At 32.9% G+C, this 23544-nt stretch overlaps 1 protein-coding gene across 1 annotated transcript in view; it reads right to left on the bottom strand.

Moving 5' to 3' along the window:
* Window positions 1-743: 743 nt before the first annotated feature.
* LOC129616764 (putative uncharacterized protein DDB_G0282133) overlaps window positions 744-23544 on the bottom strand; it is a 42579-nt gene continuing 19778 nt past the window's right edge. The window contains exons 3-8 of the mRNA XM_055532334.1: window positions 5839-6281; window positions 4984-5227; window positions 4095-4827; window positions 3253-4010; window positions 2704-3081; window positions 744-2610 (exon numbers count right to left, since the gene is read on the bottom strand). Coding sequence (XP_055388309.1) covers window positions 961-2610; window positions 2704-3081; window positions 3253-4010; window positions 4095-4827; window positions 4984-5227; window positions 5839-6281 — 4206 coding nt within the window. The 3' untranslated portion in view covers window positions 744-960. The remainder of the gene's footprint in view (window positions 2611-2703; window positions 3082-3252; window positions 4011-4094; window positions 4828-4983; window positions 5228-5838; window positions 6282-23544) is intronic.

Genomic DNA, 23544 nt, shown 5'->3' with positions numbered 1-23544 from the left:
AACAAGAAAATGAAACAGTAATAAAAGGAAAACTTTATACTATCCTATACAATACTTATACATTTATATGTATATTATAAACTTTATATATTTGTATGTATATTAAAAGGAGTAACTTATAAAAGAAATTGAAGAGCTTTAAGACGTTGTTCACATATAATGTAATGCTCGTAAAATTTAAAAACAACTATTAGCTACAGAATTCAGTTAAGTATAACTCAAAGGGTAAATAGCGTATTAATACCGTATAATTGCAATTTTGAAGTCATTGGCAATTTTTGTTATTTCAAAGACCTTCTCCCTTTTTCTCACACCCTCATTTTAAAAATCTATTGCGAAAAATCCCCTCCTTCTTGTTTCTAGACCCTTACATGATATGTGAACAGCCCATGAACATGATATTACAATTCTACTATAAAAAAATATTAACAATTTAAAACTTTAATACTGTCTTAATTCGGTTTACTAAATTTACAATATAGATTAAAAAAATCTGATTCTTAAAAGTTATAATTAAAATTAAAGTAAGTTCACATTTGTATTAATAAAAATGTCATAGTAAAAAATGTTCAAATAATTAATATTAGTTTGAATAATTTTCAAACATTTTACCAAAAAATTATACATAAATACGGTATAATATATCGAATACACAAAGTTTTATAATAGGTTTTGTTCATAATATTAAATAAGTTATAAAAACAAATGGTTCGGTAAATTGGAGAATCTTGTTATATGGGGAATTAGTTATATAAAGATTTTAAAACATTTTCTTTTATTCAATAAATTATACATTATATTCTGAAATTACATAACGTATTTACTACTTTGATATGTTTAAGCATTTTATAACAATTTCTCCTAAACTTTATTTACCTATAATAAAATTAAGAACAATCGAAAAAAATAAAAAAAAAATATCCCAAATGTAATTTTTGCTTCTATTTTTCTAAATATTTCCTATACCATGGTAACATTTCTTCGACGTTTATCATGTTGTTGTTGGTGTTGCGTTTGGTGTTTTAGTTGTTGTTGCTGTTGTTGTAAATAATATTGTGTATCATAATTTTTATTTAAAGTATTACAATTGCTGTTACTATTATTATTATTATTATTACTTATTAAATAATCTATATTACAAATATTGCTAGATTTTAATTTTCCTATTTTTTCTATATTATCTATCGTTTTGGTTGTTATATCATATGGCAGTGGTAATGGTGGCACAGGTGGTGGTATTGTTAATGCTTTATTGTCTTTTAATGTAATGTTATTATCATTATCACTATTATTAATAATATTTATTAATGATGATGATTGATGATTATGATTAGGATGATTTAATAACAATAATGATGATGACGGCGATGTTGATGGTGTATTCCAATTGTTATTATTACTATTAGTTGTTGTTGTTGTTGTTGCTGTTTTTGGTAACTGTATTGAAGTTGTTATGATTTGATAATCAATATATGATGAATTAGATGAATATTTTCTTATATTATTATTATTATTATTATTATTATTAATATTATTGTTATTACTATTTGGTGTTAATAATGATGATGATATTATACTAAGACCGTTATTATTGCTATTATTATTACTACGGTTATAATCATTCAAATTTGATGCACTCTGTTGATATATTGTTGGTATAAAACTGCGAGTTTGTTGTTTATTATGTAATAATTCATGTTTATTAATAGTATTATCATCAATAATATAATATTGTTCGTTCAATAAATTTTGTTGAAATTGTTGTAGATGCGGTTGTTGATTATAATATATATGATGATATTTTTGTTTTTTTTTTATATTACTATTAGTTTTATTTATTATTAAATTATTATTATCATTATTACAATCATATATTGGTATACCAATTGTATGATGATCTGGATGCTGTTTTTGTTGTTGCACATTATCATTCTTATGTATATTATTATATAATAATGATTGATTATAGGATTTTGTAATTTTATTATCAGTATTGTTATCATCATTAATAATTATGCTTTCGTCATCATAATTATTATCATTTTCTGTATTGATTATTGTATCAATACAATTATTTGATATTACATCAATATGTTTTTGATCATGTTGTTCTTTTTTTTGTTTGTGAAATTTTTGTGATGGAATTGTATTAATTTTTGATGTTGGCAATGATGATGAAAATATTGTTTCAATATTATCATTATTATTATTGTTATTATTATATAAATTATTAATTGTTGCTAAAAAATTATTTTGTTCCGACTGTGATGCTATTGACGTGGGTGTTGAAGTTCTTGGTATTGTAGTTGTTGTATTTGTTGATATTATTGTTATATTAATAATATCATCTGGTACAATAATATTTGATGAATGCTGTTGATGATGTTGTTGATGCTGTTGCAGATGTTGTTCATTTTTTTGGGAAAAATTATGTTTATTAAATTTATTTTTTTTATTATATTTGTTCTTTGAAATATTTCTATGATTATTATTTTTATTAGTTTTTGATTTTTTTTTGCAGTAACCACAAAATATACAATAGATTATAATAACTAACATAACAAAAACTGTACCACATATTATTGGTATAGAGTATTTTATTTTAATGTCATATTCATTATGAAATAAATCATTATTATTATTTATGTTATTGTTATTATTATATAATAAAGTTTGATTATCTATATCATTTATATTATTTATGTTAGTATTATTTTTAAGATTTGGTATTAATATACGTATTGGATTTGATATTGAACATGGTATTAATTCATAATTTAATTTAATATATGGACGTATTGCAATATATATTTCTTTACCATATAATTCTTTTGTAACATTATCATTATTTTTGATATCTAATATATAATCCATATCATGACCAATCGGTTTTATTATTGGTATTATATTATTTTCATAATTCCATATCATAGTTAATTGATCATAATTATCAATAATATCATTAATATTGTATGAATATTTAATATCGTATTTAATTCCTTTATAACCACTTAAATCAGGTGATGTCCACATTAATTTAACGTTATTATCATTTAAATATACATAACTTAAATCACCAATATAACCATATATTTTATTATCAATATTATTATGTAAATTATTACCATTTTGATTATCATTAAAATCATTATTATTATGATGTATTATTATTGATGGTAAATAACGTTCAAATGGTATTAATAAATTTTGTTTTAATTTTTTTGTTATAAATGAACCACAACATTTTTCATTTAATATTACTTTATTATTCTTATCATTATTTTTATTGTTATAATTATTATATAATGATGTATAATATGATGTTTTTAAATTATTGTTATTGTTAATAACAAAATCAAATTTATAAATACCATTTTCATATAAATTTAAATATCTTGTATATATACCATCACCTTTTGTTATATCTGGCATACCACTGCCATTATCATATAATAATATCTTTTTAGTTGTATAACAATTATTTGTTGTTGAAGTTGTTGCTGTTGCTGTCGTTACATTAGTGTTACACATATAATCAATCTGTTTTACAATTACTTCAACATAATTGGAATGAATTGGATAATCATTGTCTAATTTTAATTCACAATATATAATATATGGCTTATTTATATATTTTGGTATTTTAATCCATGAACGTGCACGTATTATATTATAATTATTATAATTATTGTTATATAATAATAATTTATTTGGTGTTACTAATACTTGTACATAATGTGGTTGTGGATTACCATTAAAACGTTCTATTTGATATGACCATATACCAGTTTCATTTAAATTTGTTAATATTGTTAATTGTTTAACTGTCATTCTTAAATCACTTCTTATATTATATATTATGTTTGTTGGACTTACTAATTTAATATTTTGTATTAATGGTTGTTCTATACTGTGTGTATATATAAAAAAACCATCGGATAACGATGATTGTAATGTTCTTAAATTATTTGTTAAATAAAAATTACCATTAATAATATTACTTGAACGTTGTTTTATATTTTTTATATTTATATTATTATTTTCATAATTATGTATTATATTTTTTAAATTATCATTGTTATTATTGTTTATATTATTATTATTATTGTTATTATTTTTATTATTATTATTATTACTATCAATTTTATCCAATAATTCGTTACGATGTATTTCAATTGCCAAATTATTAATATCACCTTCATAATATTTATTACCAATAAAATATAATATATTAACTAATTCAAAATATGTATTTAAATATGTTTTTTCACTATTATATTTATTTTCTAATATTGTATGATAATAACCGTTATTATTTAATTTTGATAATATATCTAATGGTATACGATCATTTGTTATATAGGGATAATTAATTGTTATTATGTTAATATTCATTTGATTTGTTTTACTAATAATATAATTGTGATTAATATTTGCTTCCATACCTGGTGATATTATTAATATATTATCACTAGCATTACCATATAATTTGCGTTGTTCTGTTAACATATTTAATGACATATTAAATGCTAATAATAGTGAACCAAATTGTCTTGAATCAGACGGTGTGTATGGTATAAATGATGCAACTAAATCACGCTTATTTTGTTCATTTAATTTTGTTATATTTAATATTTTATTATTATTTAAACCGTTAAATAATATAATACCCATTTCAGTATTTGATTTTAAATCATAAACAACCCATTTACGAATTGCATTACGTAAAAAATTCCATGATTCACGTATCAATATATCTTGTGATTCATCAATAATTATTATAAAACGTGTTAATTTACGTTTTCTATAAAAAAAATTTGTTATTAAGTTATTATTATTATTAATATAATCATTATTTTTCATGTAATTACTTTTATTGCTATTACTATTAGCAATATAATTATTACCATTATTTTTTGTAAAATGTTTTGGTAATTCTGATCCTAATAGAATTGAAGTTGTATTTGATAATGTAAAATTTATATTATCATTTATATTATAATTATTATTATGATTAAAATCATTATGTTTTAAAATAACATCAAATGCACTTTGACGATTACATAATAAATTATGTTTTGTTGGGATATAACGATTATGTGTGGTTTTATTACAAAATTCAATAATATTATCAGAGTCCATTGTAAACATTATATTTGATCTAATTGTTGATTTTTTATTAATTAATTTTATTATATCTTTATTAGTATTAGAATTTTGACAGTATCTGATAAAAATTTGAAAAAGAAAAAAGAAGAGAAAATATTTTGTTAGTAACTGTGTTTGTATATATATTTGAATGCTACATAAAATAATAAGAAAAATTATTTTTAATGTTTCATATATCTTAGAAGCAATACACGCAAAACCGCCGAAATTTAATAAAGTAGAATGAGAAAAACGACTTCTGAAAAATTTTGCTGACCATGATTTTAAATAAAAGATACAATAACCCAAATTTGATTTTTTTTAGTATTCTTTAAATTAATTCAAATATGATATCTGAAATAGCCTGACCTTAAAATTGCAATAATATGGTATTAATACAGAATTCAGCTTATCGGTTGTGTTTGCCGAATTATGTATTAATGAGTATTATTTCAATTTTAAAGTCATAAATCTAATAAGACACCATAATTTTGCATGGTAAAAGCAATTTTTATATTAAATGAATTTTTTTCAATCGTTACATGCGGGTAACGATTACAATTTCATTAACTTAAAACTACATATCATTAATTCTAATTTAAATGCAGTTTTGTGTTTTTGCTAAATAGGTACATTACATTTGTGATACGAGTATAAAAAGAAATAATAAATGTTATGTATTTTACTTACCCCGAAATATCTTCAATTTCTTCATTTAAACAACCATTTATATATTGTTTATTATTTGTGAAATAGCATTTTGGATATATTTTATCATCCTCGAAACCAATTTCATCGAATATACCATAGCGATATTTTGCCCACTGTTTTACAAATTCTTTACCAATATAATTTGATTGTTTCTGTTCTAATTCATTATACGTTATATAAATTTGTTCACCTTGTTCACCACATCCACCAGATTGTAATGTCCACATACGATCACCAAATAATTGATTTATATTTGTTATCTGTACATCACTTCTTTGGCCGTTTGATATATCAATTGTACTATTCATTGATGTAATACATTCATCTGGCCATGAATCTGGTATGTTTATAATAATACTACCAAATGATGCACGTTTATTTAATACATTATATAAATGATTTGATGCGGAAATGATTGATTCCTGAATATAGTATGATAAAGAAAAAGAGAAAGAAGAGGAAAAATATTAACTAAAATATGAAATATATTATATATTTAATCTTTAATAGAAAAATTAAATAAAATATTCCTGAATAGAATGATAAAGAGAAAGAAAAAGGAAAATTATAATTAAAATATTAAAAAGAATATTAACAGAGTGATTAGTATATTTCAAATATCAAAAGTTATATGGTATAATATAATATAGTAATTCTATATTTAAAAGTTTCCACATATCTCTCCGCACCTCCGCCATTTTCACATTTACACACTAAGAGTAAATAAATCTAAGCGACGCGGTAGAGATCGTGTTGAAACTGATTTGCCTTTAGCAAGTGGTTTAATTTAGATTAATTTAGGTTTAATTTATCAGTTCACACGATTGTCAGAACAGTCAAATACGGTTTTATATTAAATCTCGTGTTATTTAGAGCATAACAATTTTAATCCAACAAGCCAATATCTAATATAACCTTCACAGGAATAAATTAATGAACGCGTTCTTTATAAATGTCACTGATGAAATATGTTTCTTCGTTTTCAGTGGATCCGTCATATATTGGTAACCCGGAAAGAATGGTTGGTGAGAGTTTTTCTTTGTCCCCAACGAATGAGAGCAGGTTAAACAGATTATTGTTGGCCTGAGGCCTAATATCTCTGCGAAATTTATATAAAAATTCTCTGGGAAATTGGCATCTAAGTTGCAATAGTGAATACAGTTCACAAGGCGGGTTCAACCTCGTATCTATCTCTATGTGAAGTGCCCCTTATAAAATGTTTGAAACAGTGATTAAACATCATCATAATGATTACCTGAAGAACAACAGCATATTAAATAGGATTCAAAATGTTTTCGGGAGCGATTCCGATAATACAGCGGCGTGCCTCTGTTAAACAAACTTTATTGCGAACAATTTTGATGCAGGTAATTTCGTGGTATATTTTTTTATAGATTTAGAAAAGATTCTCAACTGTGTCGACCACGACATTTTTCTGCTAAAAATATATTAGTAATAGAATTATATGTCCTTAACTCTTCAAAATTCACATCGTTGACATATTTCATAAAATAATTAACAATTTAATTAAACCTAACTTTATTTTAAATAGAATGATAGATACTCATACGCACAATACAGTAGTTTCTATGTGCTTATTTAATAGGTTACCCATGGCAATTAGAACAATTAGGAATTAAAACGTTTTTGTTAAACACAATTAATGTGAAATTATGGCTTTTTGATTTTGGTCGATTTTCCAAAAGTTAGGTGGTGCGAAATGGCCGAGCGAAGCGTATGTTAAGCTCTCCCTACCATAGAGAAGTGCGTTCCAACAAAAAACTCGATATGCAAACTTTTTTGCCATCACATAACCTACCTTATTGTATAGACAATGCGGTCGGTAAAAATGGCTGCTAAAATTAACCGTTATCAAAAGCCCATTTTTTCGAATTTTTCATATCGGTTTTCTTTTTAAACCGTAACTTATAAGAGTCTAAAATTTTAGAAACTCTTAGATATCAGTAGATGGTTTATTTCTTAAGAAAAAACATTTTTTCCTCCCTCCACCCGTTCTCAAGTTAACATCTCATGAAATTTGAGAAGTTTTAATTTTTGGCAGCTTATACTTCTGGAACTGCAAGCTTCTCCAAGTTTCCATAAATGCAGAAAGCTAACGGTAAATGTCATGTCATCAAAAACATAATTATTTTTCTTAGTTCACGATATTTAATCTTAAATTATGTTAAACGCACCTTCGTGAAGGGTCCATTAACTTTGGTATGGAGTTGGTAACTACTTGAAGGAGTCATCTGCGGTATGGATGTGTATATATATTCTTGCTCAGCGTAAAATTCTGCGTTGATTTAGCCATGTCCGTCCATCCGTCCATCCGTCCGATCGCATGACAACTCAAAAATGAATGAAGCAATCGACACCAAACTTTCGGAAGTTGCTTCTTTTGTGCAATGGACGAAACCTGCTGTAATTGGATCAATTTGGACAACAGGTTCGTGTAGCTGCCATACAACTCAAAGAGTTCATTGTAAATATTTCAAAAACTAATAATAGCTATAATTATGAAATTTTGTATACGTGTGTCCAATTACATTTTACATATACCCTTAAAATTTTAAAGAGAGCCCTGGACTTGTTCGGGTGGTTGCCATACAACTCCAAAACCAAATTTTAATTATTTGAAAAAATATTAAGGTCTGATCCATGAAACTTGGCGGTGGGGTATCCATTTATAGACCAGATATATTCTTGAAGTTTTGGTGAAATTGCTTGATAGGTTCGGGTAGCTACCATACAAGCCCATAAGCTAATTGTAAATATTTGGAAAAATAATAAAGCCAGATTCATGAAACTTGGCAGTCGTGTGTTCAATTATAGCTCAGATATATTCGTGAAGTTTCTGTAGAATGGTTTCTGAGTTTTGAGCACTTGCTATACAACAATGAAAGATGTTGATTTTCTTTTATATCTTATTTTTCTTAAGAAATGCATATATTATATTATTATACCCTGCACCTTCGTGAAGAATATATTAATTTTGATATGGAGCTTGTAACCACTTGAAATAGTCATCTGCGATATGGACATGTATATATGCTCTTGCTCAGCGTAAAATTCTGCGTTGATTTAGCTATGTCCGTCCGTCCTTTCGCACGGTAACTCAAAAATGAATAATTCAATCGACACTAAACTTTCATAAGTTATTTCTTTTGTGCCAAGGAGACAACCCCATTGTAATTGGACCAATTCGGACCAATTTCAGGTAGATTGTAGATTGTAGATTCTAAGGGAACTGAGTGGGGACAGGAGCATCCCCCAAGCCACCGCAGCCATTTTTGACTTATTGTAGCCACCCCACCCTCCCGTCTATAATATCCCCGTCCCAATCACAAAGCCGGAGATATCCCTAAGGGAGTTGGACAATAGTTCCCGAACACTTAGGGACCCATGTCCAAGACAATTGCGGCGCCGAACAGCCAGTGCCGGACAGTCGCAGAGAATGTGCACGGCGGTCTCATCGCCACCCCCACAAAATCTGCACAGGGGGGAGCCCGACTTCCCCAGCCTGTGCAGGTGGTATTTCACCGGGCAGTGCCCCGTGAAGAAATTCGCAATAGTGCGAACCCGGCTCCTGCTCATCCCCAGCAACTCCGCAGCGAATCCGCCGGAGCACGCCGGAACAAACACCTTCGCATGACGGCACCCTTTCGTGTCCCGCCAGTGACGACTGCATTCCGCCGCGAGTAGGCAGGCAAGCCTGGCCCCCACGGCGGAAGAAGGCAGACCACAGAAAGGCAGCGGCTGCACAAAGGCAGCCCCAGATCCCCTCCGCGCCAACTCATCGGCAACTTCGTTGCCCGCATGGCCACTATGGCCCGGCACCCAAATGAGCATCACTCTGTTTTCCGATGCCAATTCCACAAGTGCAGCAAGGCAGCTCCAGACCAGCTTGGATGTAACCTGAGCTGAACGGAGCGCCAGCAGTGCAGCCCTGCTGTCTGAGAACACATAGATGGTGCGGTTTCTATACCCCCTTTCCAAATTGATTCTCAGACAGATCTCTATTGCATGTATTTCGGCCTGGAACACTGTGCAATACGGGTCAAGGGTTGCATATACACGCGTGTCCGGGCGGACACCGTATACGCCCGAGCCCACACCCGACTCCGTTTTGGATCCGTCCGCATACCACACGCTCGAACCCGACCTAAGTACCGGACCACCCCGATCCCACGTCCATCGATCAGGAAACAGAACCCTGTACTTGTGGTCGAAGTTGTACCGCGGCAGACAGGTATCTGACATGGTTATCCTTAGAATCGGATCGCCCTCAATGAAGTCTCTGTGAGTTCTGTGGGCCAACTTTAGCCCTGCCCCGTCCTCGCCAGAGAGAAGTCGGTAAGTCACCAGCCGAGCTTCCTTCAATATATGGAGGTGCAGTGGCGGCAATCCGATCATCACCTCCAATGCAGCGGTGGGAGCCGTCCGCATCGCCCCGGTCACTCCCAGGCAGGCCAGCCTCTGTAGCTTTTCCAGCTTGGCCCGCACACCCGCCTGCTGAGCTTTACGGCACCATACAATCGACGCATAGGTGACGATGGGCCTAGCAAGGGCCGTATATAGCCACAGTGCTATTCTGGGACTAATTCCCCAGGTCCCCCCGATGAAGCTCCTACACGTCCACAAGGCCGCCGTAGCTCTCCCGATAACTCTATCGATATGGGTATTCCAAGAGAGACGATCATCCAGGGTTACCCCCAGATACTTCACCTCCCTCGAGTAACTAATACGTTCACCAAACAGAATTGGGCTCGTTAATCTGTCCCTGCTTCTGCGTCTGGTGAAGGCGACCAAAGTGCTCTTGCTTGGATTTATATTTAACTCAACGCCTTTGCACCACCTTTCCACAACACGTAAATTTTGCTGTAGAAGATCAGAAATAGTGCTCTCAAATTTTCCCCGCACGACGAAGGCCACATCGTCAGCGTATCCCCAGACACGCGCCCCGGAGCCCCTGAGAGCAGCTATTAGATCATCCACTACAATGGACCACAGGAGGGGCGAAAGAACCCCGCCCTGCGGACATCCTTTTGCAGCGGAGATGAAGAGTATATCGTCAGCTATGGTGGACTTAATAATCCTATCCTGTAGCATCCGATTGACCCATCTGCTAGTCGTCGCATCAATCCCTCGTTTGTGCAACGACTCACAGATGACATGATATGGGGTGTTGTCAAAAGCTCCCTCTATATCAAGGAAGCAGCCAACTGCTACCTCCCGCACTTCCAGTGAGTTTTCAAGGACCCCCACCAGACTCTGCAGAGCGAGTACAGTAGACCTTCCCGACTGATAGGCGTATTGAGATTCATGCAAGGGATTGCTTCCCAGTGCACCGTCCCGTATAAATCTATCAATCACTTTTTCCATTGCTTTCAATAGAAAAGAAGTAAGGCTGATTGGACGGAAAGACCTTGGGTGGTTGCTTGGTCGCTTACCCACCTTCGGAATATACGTCACTTTAGCCACCCTCCATGCCTGAGGGATGTAACCCCACGCATAGCTGGCGCGAAAAATTCCCAACAGTGCTCTAGCGATATGTTGGAAACCCCTCTGCAAAAATGCAGGATATATCCCGTCATCACCTGGAGATTTGAAGGGCCTGAAAGAGAAAACAGCCCATCTAATCCTGCCCATCGTGAAGACTAGACGGGATCGTTGCCAGTCATCCCTCCTGGGCCAGGGTGCCCCCGGTTCGATGACTGCATTTGAGTGATTCCGAAGAATCTCCGAGTCAGGAAAGTGCGTTGACGCCATAAGCTCCAACGTCTGCCTTCCGTTCTCAGTCATGGAGCCATCAGGACGTTCCATTAGGCCCAACCTACTAGCATACTTTTTGGAAAGCACCCTGTGAAGACGCGCACTGCTGGGGAGTTCATCAATGCCCTTGCAGAACGCCCTCCACGAGATTCTCTTCGCTTTCCTAATTTCTTTATTGTATTTTGTGAGTGAGTCCTTATACTCTTCCCACGAACCTGACGCTTTGGCCCTATTGAATAGCTTCCTGGTCTTTAGTCTAAGCCTTGAAAGCTCCTCATTCCACCACGGGCACTTCCTATTGCTCCGCCTCGGCTTAGCACGGCAGCTCCCGTGATAGGCATTAGTAATAGCCGCCGTCAGGGCCTCGCTGGCCAGTTCGATATCCATCACCGTTCTGACAGAAGCAGGAACGGATCTAATCCCATCCATGAGGAGCGTTTCGAATTGACTCCAATCTGTGGATTGGGGCACCCGATATATTTCTTCTGCCAGGCCCCCGGAGACCATGATATCAAACCTAATCTGCCTATGATCGGACATGGATGTCTCATTTGAGACATGCCATCCACCAACCCTACTGCCGATAAATTCAGTGCAAAGGGTGATGTCAAGGACCTCTTCCCTAATTGCATTTATGAATGTCGGCCTATTGCCTTCATTCATAATCATTAATTTATTGCTATATATAAATTCAAGTAGGCACTCACCTCTTTTGTTTATATTGCTGCTTCCCCAGACGGTGTGGTGGGCATTGGCATCACTTCCTATTATAAGTTGGAAGTTCCTCCTTCCACAAAAGTCCACTAGATCCTTCAGTTGCTCGTCCGGGTGGGCACAGTCCCCCGGGAGGTAGGATGAGCAAACAATGAACTCTGTCCAGCCCCCGCAGGACTTCACCTTCACCAACGCAGCTACCTGATCCTTAGAACAGTAATCTGGAATGGGAAAATACGTTAGCTTTTTACTAAACAAGATGCAAGCCCTAGGCCTGCCCCCAGTTGTATTATCATACAATAGCTCACCTGTTAGGCCCTTAACCTGATCCTTCACTATGTAAGGCTCTTGGATAAGGGCGATATCGAGGTGATCCTTCATAAATCTATGAGCCAGAACATCAGTAGATGCCCTAGCATGCTGTAGATTTATTTGGATGCACCTCACAGCCATATTATTTCCTCCGGCTCTTGTCTATGGGCTTTGGCCCTTTAGACAAAGGCTTTACATGAGCCTTACCTCCCATTTTCGCCTTTTTACACATCTTGGTGGGCGCCTGCCCTGCCACAGCCTCTTTTGCCGCCCCAGGTGCCACGCTAGCCCCTGCAACAGCAAATACCGAAGCATTTCCGGGCTTCCCAATGGGCTTGAGCCCTTTTGGTTCCCCCGGGACGCTTGTATTTGGCGTGCTGGTCGATGGTCCTTCCGTTTCCCTTGCCGCCATTTTCGGAGCGACTTCAGGCTTTCCAATGAGTTTTGGCTCTTTTGGTTGGCCTGAAGTGCTCGTCGTTGTCGTTGTCGCGGTGGGCACTGGTTTTTTATTTTGTCCTGCCCTGCCGCCAGCACCTTGAGAGGATTTCCTTCCTTTAACCCGAACGGTAACGCGGAAGAAATTCAGGAAAAGTCGGAACTCCGCTTTCCGTAGATCTTCCAATCCGGAATCATCCACGGAAAAGGTGATGGAGCAGCCCCCGTCCTTTTCCTTATCCATCCTCAGCACCCTCCAGGAACTTATCTTGAGGCTGGGATTTTGCTTCCCTATCCTACTTAGAAATTTGTCCCTGGAGAGACTGACGGTTGTCTCGTCCTTTGGTACGTAGGTGACGCAGACATGCTGTTTGGGCATGCTGTCGCCATCCAGTACCACGACATCGCAACCGTCCCAAGGCTTTATCTTCCTGCAGACACTGGTTATCCACTCCCTGGTGTCTTGATTGTTGCATGTTACGGATATCCATCCGTCCCTTTGCAACGCTGCAGTGAATTGTGGATGAGAGTCCACAATCCTATCCATTTCATCCATGATGGCTACTTTGATTTTCCCCATCTGGACTTCGGATAGCCTTTCCTCTGGATGCAGTCTATGAGTGATGGCCACCTTGACCTGTGCTACTGCATCCCGATAAGAAGTCATTTTCGGGTTTTGTTGAGGAATGTTCCCAGGGACCTTTTCCTCAACATTGCCTTTCATCGACCTCTTCTTTGAGGGCCCTGCATCAGGGGTGTTGCTTTCCGACCTTTCCCTCTTTTGGGGATGGTCGGCCACAACAACCGATCCGCAGGCCTTCAGCTTTTCCAGCCTTTCCTTCTCGTATCTGCGAGCTTCCTCTGGGGACATGCCATCCCTGATATAAGCCGCGATACGCCGCTTGGATGCACCAGAGAAATATTGTTTTTTTCCCCTGATGTCCAACCTTTTCAGGTCCTCCTCAGTTTTTTGGATAATAGGTCCAAGAGGATCCTGATTATCCGTCTCCATCGGAGGCGAAGCCTTTTCCTCCACTGGCGTGAGAAGGAGTTCCTCCTCTGCGTCAGTTGAGAGAAGCTCTGGTTCCGAAGACCCTTGAGCACTAAGTGGTTGTATGTTGTCCTTAGTGTCGTTGTTGTTGTTGTCACTGTTGTTATTTGTCTTGTTGTTGTTGTTGTTGTCTTCCATTTCTGTCCCACGAGTAGCGCGGGAAAGTAAAGTCACCCATGGCAGAGCCCGGCATACCATGGGAAGGCTCATTCAAACTGGAGGGCGCCTGGTATCCAGAGTCCGCATACTAACGACTAAGCTCCCCCTTAGCCACGCAGTCATCGGCATATGCTGTTCCACCTTGACTTGGGACGCCTGTCGTCAGCTGACGTATAGATATAGGGCTGAAACTCACAAAGCAAGAGGCTCGCCGCGAGACATGACCACGACACGAACGTAACTTTGATCGTTTCAATCACCCCTTTATCCTCCGCCATTACCGGGGCCCACCACTAGGAGGTGACAGTGCGGTTTTGGGCCCCCCAATTTCAGGTAAGTGCCATGCAACTCAAGGAGTTTATTTTAAATAAAGGTACACATATGAATTCCAAAAACAGGGTAAACATACAACTCCAAAAGCAAATTTTATGTTTTCGGAAAAATAATAAAGCTAAATTCATAAAACTTGGCAGTTGTAAAACTTGGCAATTATAGGTCAGATACACTTCTGAAGTGTTAGTGGATTTGCTTGACAGATTCATGGAACTTGGCAGTCGTGTGTCCAATTATAGATCAGACATATTCGCCAATTGGAAATGAAAGGTGCGGAGTATAATTCATTCGGTTTATAGTGATTGAAACGTTGTACTTGTTTTATTTAAACTATGGAAATTTAGATGACAGCACCTATTAGACAAGAAAAAAAAAATAAAAAATTTTACAAGGCTTTCTTTGTCATTTTAATAGTAAAATTCAATCAAAACAGCATATTCATAAAAAATCTATATAGTATTGTACGATTACATTAATATACCCAGGTTTGGTTTATTACTATAGACATACAATACTATAAAGATTATAAAAAATGAAAAATTAAACAAAAAAAAAAAATCATAAAGCAATTGTATACTTTTATAAATCCGAATAATTTAAATCAAAAATTTATAAAACATCAAGTAAAAACAACCAAAAAAAAATTCGATAATTTTCAAAACCCTTCTTTTTAGTTTTTATTGTTATTTTTTAATATATTTTTTGAACCGTACAATAAATATTTTAAACTCTAGGGTTTTAGATAGAGGGGACCACCTCGAATTTTGAATTTATTATTTGTGTTCTTATGAATTTTGTTTTAATGTTTTCTTTTTTTCTTGTTGCTCTTCTGTAGTTCTGTATTTGCCTGTGAACATCATGGTTTTATTGTATTGTATTTTTTTAAATGCTTTTTTGAACAAACAAAATTCTGATTCACGTTCCACAAAATATTGGATAAGTTAATTTTTATTCTTAAATAAAAGAGAAGTCTAAAGGGAATCCATGCGTTTACATAAAATTTATACATTTACATACATATTGATATACTTATTATATGAAATAATATGAAAACTGTTATAAAGGATGTTTATTTTATAAACGTGAAATGAAAAGTCACGACACAAGTTGAAATATAAATCAGATTCGCATGAATCGAAACAAAGGGTATATCGTTAAATATATATCTAACCCCAAATTGTCTAATTCAACAACACAGTTTTAATTTCTGAAAGGGCCAAATTGACGTTAGATCTGCATTTTCGTAGAAACACCAATATGTTCTTATTTTGCTTTTGATTAAGTCTAATCTACAGCGTAACGATTTGGCAAAACACCTTTTAATTATATAATTCGATTTTCCTTCCAAATCTTTACTATATATACTTTCTAAACTTACTATCGATTACTACTTTACACCTGGTGTTTACCATACGAAATTAATTTTTTTAAATTATTTTTAAATCAAAAAGAGGTGGCAGCAAACGCGTGATCCTACTGATAAAACCACATATAATCGAGAATCGCAGCAACTAAGATGCTGTATTAGAAAATGCAAGGAGGATTCGGTTGCCAATTATGTTCAAAATTTGAGGGCAACAAAGAAAATGAAGCAACCTATCAAATATCTCGCTCCTGATAAAAACAAAGATGGAACGTGGGCAGAAACTGACAAGGATAAGGCAAATGCATTTGCGGATCATTTGGCCGATATATTCTGTCCACATGACAGTCAGGGCGTGTATGAAAATGGGGAATCTGCTTTTGTTGAGGATAGCATGACTATTCCAATTGTCAAGGAAAGAGATGTTATAGAAGAAATCAGGACTCTTAAACCTAAAAAGGCCCCAGGATTTAACCTAATAACGGTCGATATTTTGAAAAAATTACCCAAAAGGGGTATAACGATCCTTAAGCGCCTAATAAATGCGTGTATAAGGTTTAATTACGTGCCTGACATTTGGAAAGTTGCAGAGATAATCATGCTGCACAAACCTGGCAAACCTATAGACAGTTGCTAATGATTTCAAAACTGCTAGAGAAACTTTTATTGAGAAGACTTCAGCCTATAATTGAAAGTAAAAGGTTAATCCCGAATCATCAATTTGGTTTTCGCCGGAACCACTCAACCATAGATCAGATTCATAGAATAATTGACCTAATAGAAATTCCCTGGAAGAAAAAACAATATTTTCATATTTTTGGACGTAGCCCAGATCTTCGATAAGGTTTGGCATTGTGGATTAATAAAAGCCTTAGGCGATTACTACCAAGGCAGTATGTTGACCTGCTCAAATAGGGTATTTCGAATAAACAGGAAAAGGAGTACTCTTCGCTTAGGGGTATCAGGTCGGGGGCACCACAGGGGAGTATATTGGGCCCGATACTATATATACTTTCGGGCCCGATACTATACTTCCTATACACGTGTGATATTAATGAATCGGAAAGAGTGATAACAACAACATTTGCTGATGATACAGCAGTTATCGCAATAGGACGAAATGAAAATGAATTTACACAAAAATTACAAAAGGCGAAGTATTTGGAGCACATAAAGAAAAAGAGATATCAATTTGAGGAGGAGTACAGAAAGTTTGAATGGCTTTTGGGAAGGCGTTCTAAGTTGACAATATACAACAAAGTTTTGATGTATAATCAAATATTTAAGCCTGTCTGGGCTTACGGTATTCAGTTATATGGCTGCGCTGCGCAGATTCATATCCAATCTATTCAAAGATTATAATCAAACAAGTGTTTGATTATAAAGATGGCGAATTTAGTAAACATGAAAAATTGTAGTTCCTGTAAAAAGTATTTAAAAAAAAACTGAAAATAAGATTATTTGCGATGGAAATTGTAAAAGCAGTTTCCACATAAGTTGTGTAGGACTGGGTATTTAAGAATTCAAAAAATTATCCACTAGCGGTGAGATATATTGGTTTTACCAAAGTCGTAAAAACTGTCGCAAAAATCGCTTTAATTAGTGACGAAATTAGGACACCTTCGACACCCAAAGATAGTATCTGTGAATATCTTCGACACCAATTATATCTGTGAATATGAACTTAGATGAAAAAGTAAACAAAATATTGGAAAAATTGGAATATCATGACACCTATTTCAAAAGTTTAAATGAAAAGTTGACTAAAATAAATGATATTGTTGATGGTTTAATTGAGGAAAACATAAACTTACGAAAATCAAATAATAATGGGTAAAATTAGGAAAAATGCATGCAGTATTGAAAAACTAAAGCAAGAAAAACTAAAAAATTGCATAGAAATATGTGGAATACCTGAAAATATGGCTGACATAAGAAAGGTAAGCAAAAATGTTTTTCAAATATTAGATGTAGATGTTAGAGAGGGACAGATAGAAAATATCAGCTCTAATAATAAATTTTCGAAAAAATCTAAACAACCTAAAAGTATAATTATTGAATTTAAGGATTCTAGTATAAAACCGAAAATATTGTTGGCAAAAAAAACAAAGGAAATATTATTAGAACTTTTACTGAACTTCCACCTAATACTCCTGATTCTTATGTTTATATTATCGTATGTTTATATTAATGAAAAATTAACTAAATATTTTCATTATTTACATAAAAAAGCTAGGGATTTAATAAAAGAAAACAAAATTAAATATGTGTGGGTGAAGGATGGCAAGATTTTTGTGAGAAAAGAGGACAACAGTAAGGTTGTCAGAATTTACGATATTTCGTCTTTTGATGACGTCATTAACTAGCCTGAATTTGACTATCGATTGCCTTTTCACCCAGAGAATATTAGAATAAACAAAATCAATGAACTATCTTTTAACAATAACCACAGCTTAAAAATTATGTATATTAATATTAAGAGTATAAAAAACAAAATAGATGAGGTACTATACTTACTAGATAAAGTACCCAACTTGATTCATATTATTGTGTTCACGGAAACCTGGACTGGGAGTGATGAAAAAGATCTAATACATATTCCAGATCTAATACACGCTATTGGGCCAGATCAAAGCTTGTAAATAATCAAAAAGGTTAGAGCAAAATTTAAATTTTTATTTTGAGGAGGGTGTTTTTTAGTGGATTAAAGCTCCACACTACTGCTTTTCGTCTGGCAGTGTCTTTCGAGATTTTTCACCCTTCCTCTCGGTAAAAAAAAAATTTAAATCAAATAAATTTAAGTAGAAACTTTTCCTTTATACGAGTATTAAAGGAAATTGTGCATCTGTGTATATCCGTTGGTTTAGTTACCTTGGCCATAAACGCTACATCCCTCACTGTATGGAACGAAGAAATCCTTCATAAACTAGAAGGTTTAAGTTTTCAAATTTATTTAATCAAAATTATTTAAAGTTTCTTAGAAGATTGTAAACATAAATTTTTTGTTAATAGTTCTCTTTCCCTGATAAAAATTTGCTGCTTCACTTGCTTTGAAAACATTATCATTAAACAAATTATTTGTGAAATCTGGTGAATCTTTTCTTTGATCCAAGTTGAGAATTTCTTCTGAATTTCTGACACGAATATGATTTAATATTTTCATTAAATTTATTTATGGTTGCTCTCTTCATTATATTATTATCAACACTGTTAAAAAGAATCTCTAAGCTCAAAATGACAAATTATCAAAACACGTGTTGAGTTTTATAGTTATACAAATTTCTCAGAAAAAATTTGTCAAAAAAAGTTGTCGAAAAAAATTTATAAACACAAAGATATACATACACACATCCACTATACATTTTAAAAATATATTTTACATACTCGTACATAATTATCATTTTATTTAATGACAAGTTTATTTTTTTGATTATGCGTTGCTTAGCGTTGCGACTTGTTATAGATTTTTTTTAATGTACAAATTTAAGAATAACTTTTAAATTTAAATTAAATACAAAAATACATATATATGCTTGTTAATTATTTATATGCCTTTACTTAATAACATATACTGTTACCATAGAAATTTTTTCAATATTTAAATACTTACAAACTAAAGGGTCTATAAACCGACGAAAAATAAAGTTGGATCAAACTAATGGTTTGTATTGTAGCACTTTTCCCTTCAACAAGTGAAAATTCTGCTTTTAAATACAGTCTATGTATACCTATCACACTATTAAAATTATTTTCATTCATATACAAAACTCTTTCTAGGATTGCATATATTTAGAATGAACGATTTATGCAGTCTTTAAAATAAATTAATAATTAATATAAAGTGGGGTTAACATAATGCTTGATTTTAAGGGGGTGGAGATGGAAAAAACTTTCTTCTAACGAAATGAACTATTTGTTAATGTCTAAAAGCCGCTAAAATTTCAAGCTTGTACAGACTGGGGTCTAGAAGAAAAACGAAATCAAAAATTTAAAAAAAAATACTTTAGATAACGGTAAATTTGAACGGCCATTTTGTTTTTCTAAAGTTTAACTATAGTATACCGCGTTAAGGGAAGCAAGCCGCTGCCTTTTTGCGTTTGCAAAATTTCAAAAACGCTTATGGTTTCATTGCAACAAATAGTTAAAAAAAGGCCATTTTTAGGGTTTTGGGGGGGTATAACTTCTAGAGGAGGGGGGCGGGAGATAGGTAAAAAATTTGTTCTACGGAAAAAAGTTTCCAGTAAAGATCTATATACGTATAAAATTTCAGCTTTCTATCTTCAAGGATGTAGAAGTTTTGTAAACAGACACACGGACACACGGACAGACGGACGGACGGACAGAGTGAAACTAATAAGCACTTTTTTTCAAAATTTTTTTGGAAAAGTGCTAAAAACGAATACAGAAATTTATATATTAGCCAATCTCGATTGGTTATTGTCAAATGAAAATTTATACGCACGAGAGGAATGAATTATTTACCATAAATATTTTTACTAAATTAAAAATATACGCAGTAATTGTATAATTTATTATTTTGTTCAAATATTTCCAATCAATTATTTTTAAATATTTAAAATTGAGTGATTAAATTTTTTTATTTAGAATGTTATTGACGTTGAATTTTTATAAATTTTAGCCTTCACAAAGATTCATACTCTTATCAGATTTGTACAAAATTTCATTTTTTTATTTTTACCGACCGTATTGTGTATACAATAGGTAGGTTATGTGATGGCAACAAATTTTGCATATCGAGTTTTCAGTGGGAATGCACTTTTGCACTTTTATTGATCAACTTTTGGAATATATCAGATCTGGGGAACTCCACTTTTTAGCGGGCCTGTTTTACATTTTTGAACATTTTGAAGAAAATATTCAACCGATTTTTTTGAAATTTTATATATAAGCTTCACTAGACCGACCGCGAAACCTCCTAACTTTTGGAAGAAATCGGGCCTCAGCAACTGGACGTTTACTACGGGCCAAATATACATTTTTGCGTATATAAAGAGAAATAATCAAGCGATTTCATTGAAATTTAATATTTGAATTCCTCGTATTAAAACAATGAACATATAAATTTTTTGGAGAGATCAAGGCTCGAAAACTGATTTGCGGGCCAATTTTACATTTTTCACCATATCTACGGAACGAATTGATGAAATTTCTTGAAATTTGATATTTGAGTTCTGGTTGTTACCGAAACTAACTGGCGAGCATTTCAGAGAATTCGGGTAACACAAAGCGAAACTCTACTAAGAGCTAAATTTACATTTTTCTAGGTATGTTAACTATAGGCTTACTAATGTTCTAAAAATTGGAAAGAAGTATTTAACAAAAATTTTTATAATATTCTGTACTAACACTTTCACTTAACTAGACAATGCACATTGCGGTCGGTTATGTGCTGATCACATCAGATTTTTTTTAATGTGCAGCATAGGATTATATGCCCACATTTTGAAGCCAATTCTTTAATTTTTTTGCATCTTTTCTTCTTTGTAAAGTTAAAACAATTAAAAAAAAAGAAGTCGATAAAAAAAAATAAAAATAAATAAATAAAGGCACTCATTACAGCAGAGATATGTTCGGACCCGATTTAATTTTGCTCTTAAAAAAATTTTAGTCAATACGGCTATATACTGCTTACGCTTTTTCAACTAGGGTGGCTTTCAATTAATTTTTAATGTTTTTTTATTTTTCATTTTTGTTTTTTATTTGTTATTGTTTAGACTCATGTCGATTCGTCGGGGATTTTTCGTTTTTCCTTATTTTTTTTAATTTTGCGTTACTCGCGAGATTAATATTTTTATAAATGTTGATAAATTCTTTTTCTTCTTGCTCTTGCCCTCTTCTTGTTCTTCTTGTTCTTTTTACATGTTATTGTTTAAAATATACTTTGTATTTGTTCTTTCTTAACTTACTTCGAATATTTTATATAATATTGAAAATTATTCATCGTGTGTGTTTTCTTTTCTTCTTTGTGTTCTCGAATATGGTCTTGAAGTTGCGTATTTTAAAAATATTGAAGTACAATATAAAAATCTTGACTTTGTGAACAAATTAATTAATTGATTACTTTGAATGAAGCTTATTTTGTTTTTACCGACCGTGATTACAACAATATTATATGTGATTACAACAATTATCGATATAAAATTATCGATGGAAACACACTTCCCTATAGTAAGCAAACGTAAATAAGCTAACTTTAAAACGTAAATAACCGTAAATAAACTAAGATTTAGGTCTGTTGGTCTATCGGTATTTGCGTGCAGGTGTGTATTTTAAGTTCGGCTAAAGCGATTTTGATGAAATTTTATATGTGAGTTTATTTTTGCTATAACACCAAATAATGATTAACTTTTATGAGGCCTCGGGAACTGGACCTTTTATCGGTCAAATTTCAAATTTTTGATCACAGATTAACTTGAAATTTTATTTATAAGTTTCGTCCGGAAGTACAAGAAACTATCTAATTTTTGGAAGAAATCAGGTGCCAGCAACTCTTCGTTTACTACGGGTCAAATTCACATCTTCGCTCATATAACGAGAAATAATCAACCAATTTTTTTGAAATTTAAGGTATATATTCAGAGTATATATTAAACGTATAAGAATTTTAGGAATATCGGGGATATCTAAGGACCGAACTGGACATTTTTTTTTTTAATTTCCTTTATTCATGTCCTTAAGCATATTTGCTAGTATATAGTTTAATAGAAATTTTAAATGTAATAAAATATATACATACAAACTAAATTAGTACAGAAAATCAGTGCAAAAAAAAGAACCACAAAACTTAAGAAAAATAAAAACTAGAAATCAAAAAGAAAGTTTAATAAAATTAGTTAACATTGCTAAACTATATCACATTCAACAGAAATTTATTTGAATTATTCTTAAATTTAAGTATTTCATTAACTTTTTAAAGTTCATTAGGTAATTCATTGCAGTAATTTTATGCAAGATTTGTCTATCGTATTTTGTCCATTGAATCTAATTTTCGATGATAAAATTCGTAAGCCGTTTGCAGCTCTTGCACTATAGGGTAGTTTTTATTCAATGGAACAATAATATTTGTTTTTATGTTGCGTGTTACCATCATGTATTTTTGAATGGATGAATTTTTTCAGGTATATTAACCAAGAACTTACTAATGTCCTTCCCAGCATTTTCGCTGAACTAGACAATGATCTATACATTTAAATGGAAATTTATTTTGTTGCTTAATTTAAAACAAATAACATAACAATTAAAGTTTTGTTCAAAAATATTGTAATGAAATATTTGAAATAAAAATGTTTTGATTTGTTTCGATAGTTGAAAATGGTATTTATAGGGTTTCAGTGGGGTACAACTTTAGAGGGGGGGTGGAAGATAGGTAAAATTTTTTTTTTACGGAAATAAGTTCCTAGTAAAGATCTCTCTGTACGTATGAAATTTCAGCTTCAAGGATGTAAAATTTTTGTAAACATGTCAACGGACGGACGGACAGATTAAAATTAATAAGCACTTTTTCCACAATTTTTTTGTAAAA

This window comes from Condylostylus longicornis, unplaced genomic scaffold, assembly GCF_029603195.1.
Source record: "Condylostylus longicornis isolate FDR11 unplaced genomic scaffold, ASM2960319v2 ptg000286l, whole genome shotgun sequence".
NCBI classification, from domain to species: Eukaryota; Metazoa; Arthropoda; class Insecta; order Diptera; family Dolichopodidae; genus Condylostylus; species Condylostylus longicornis.
This window is presented reverse-complemented; position numbering and strand designations above follow the sequence as displayed.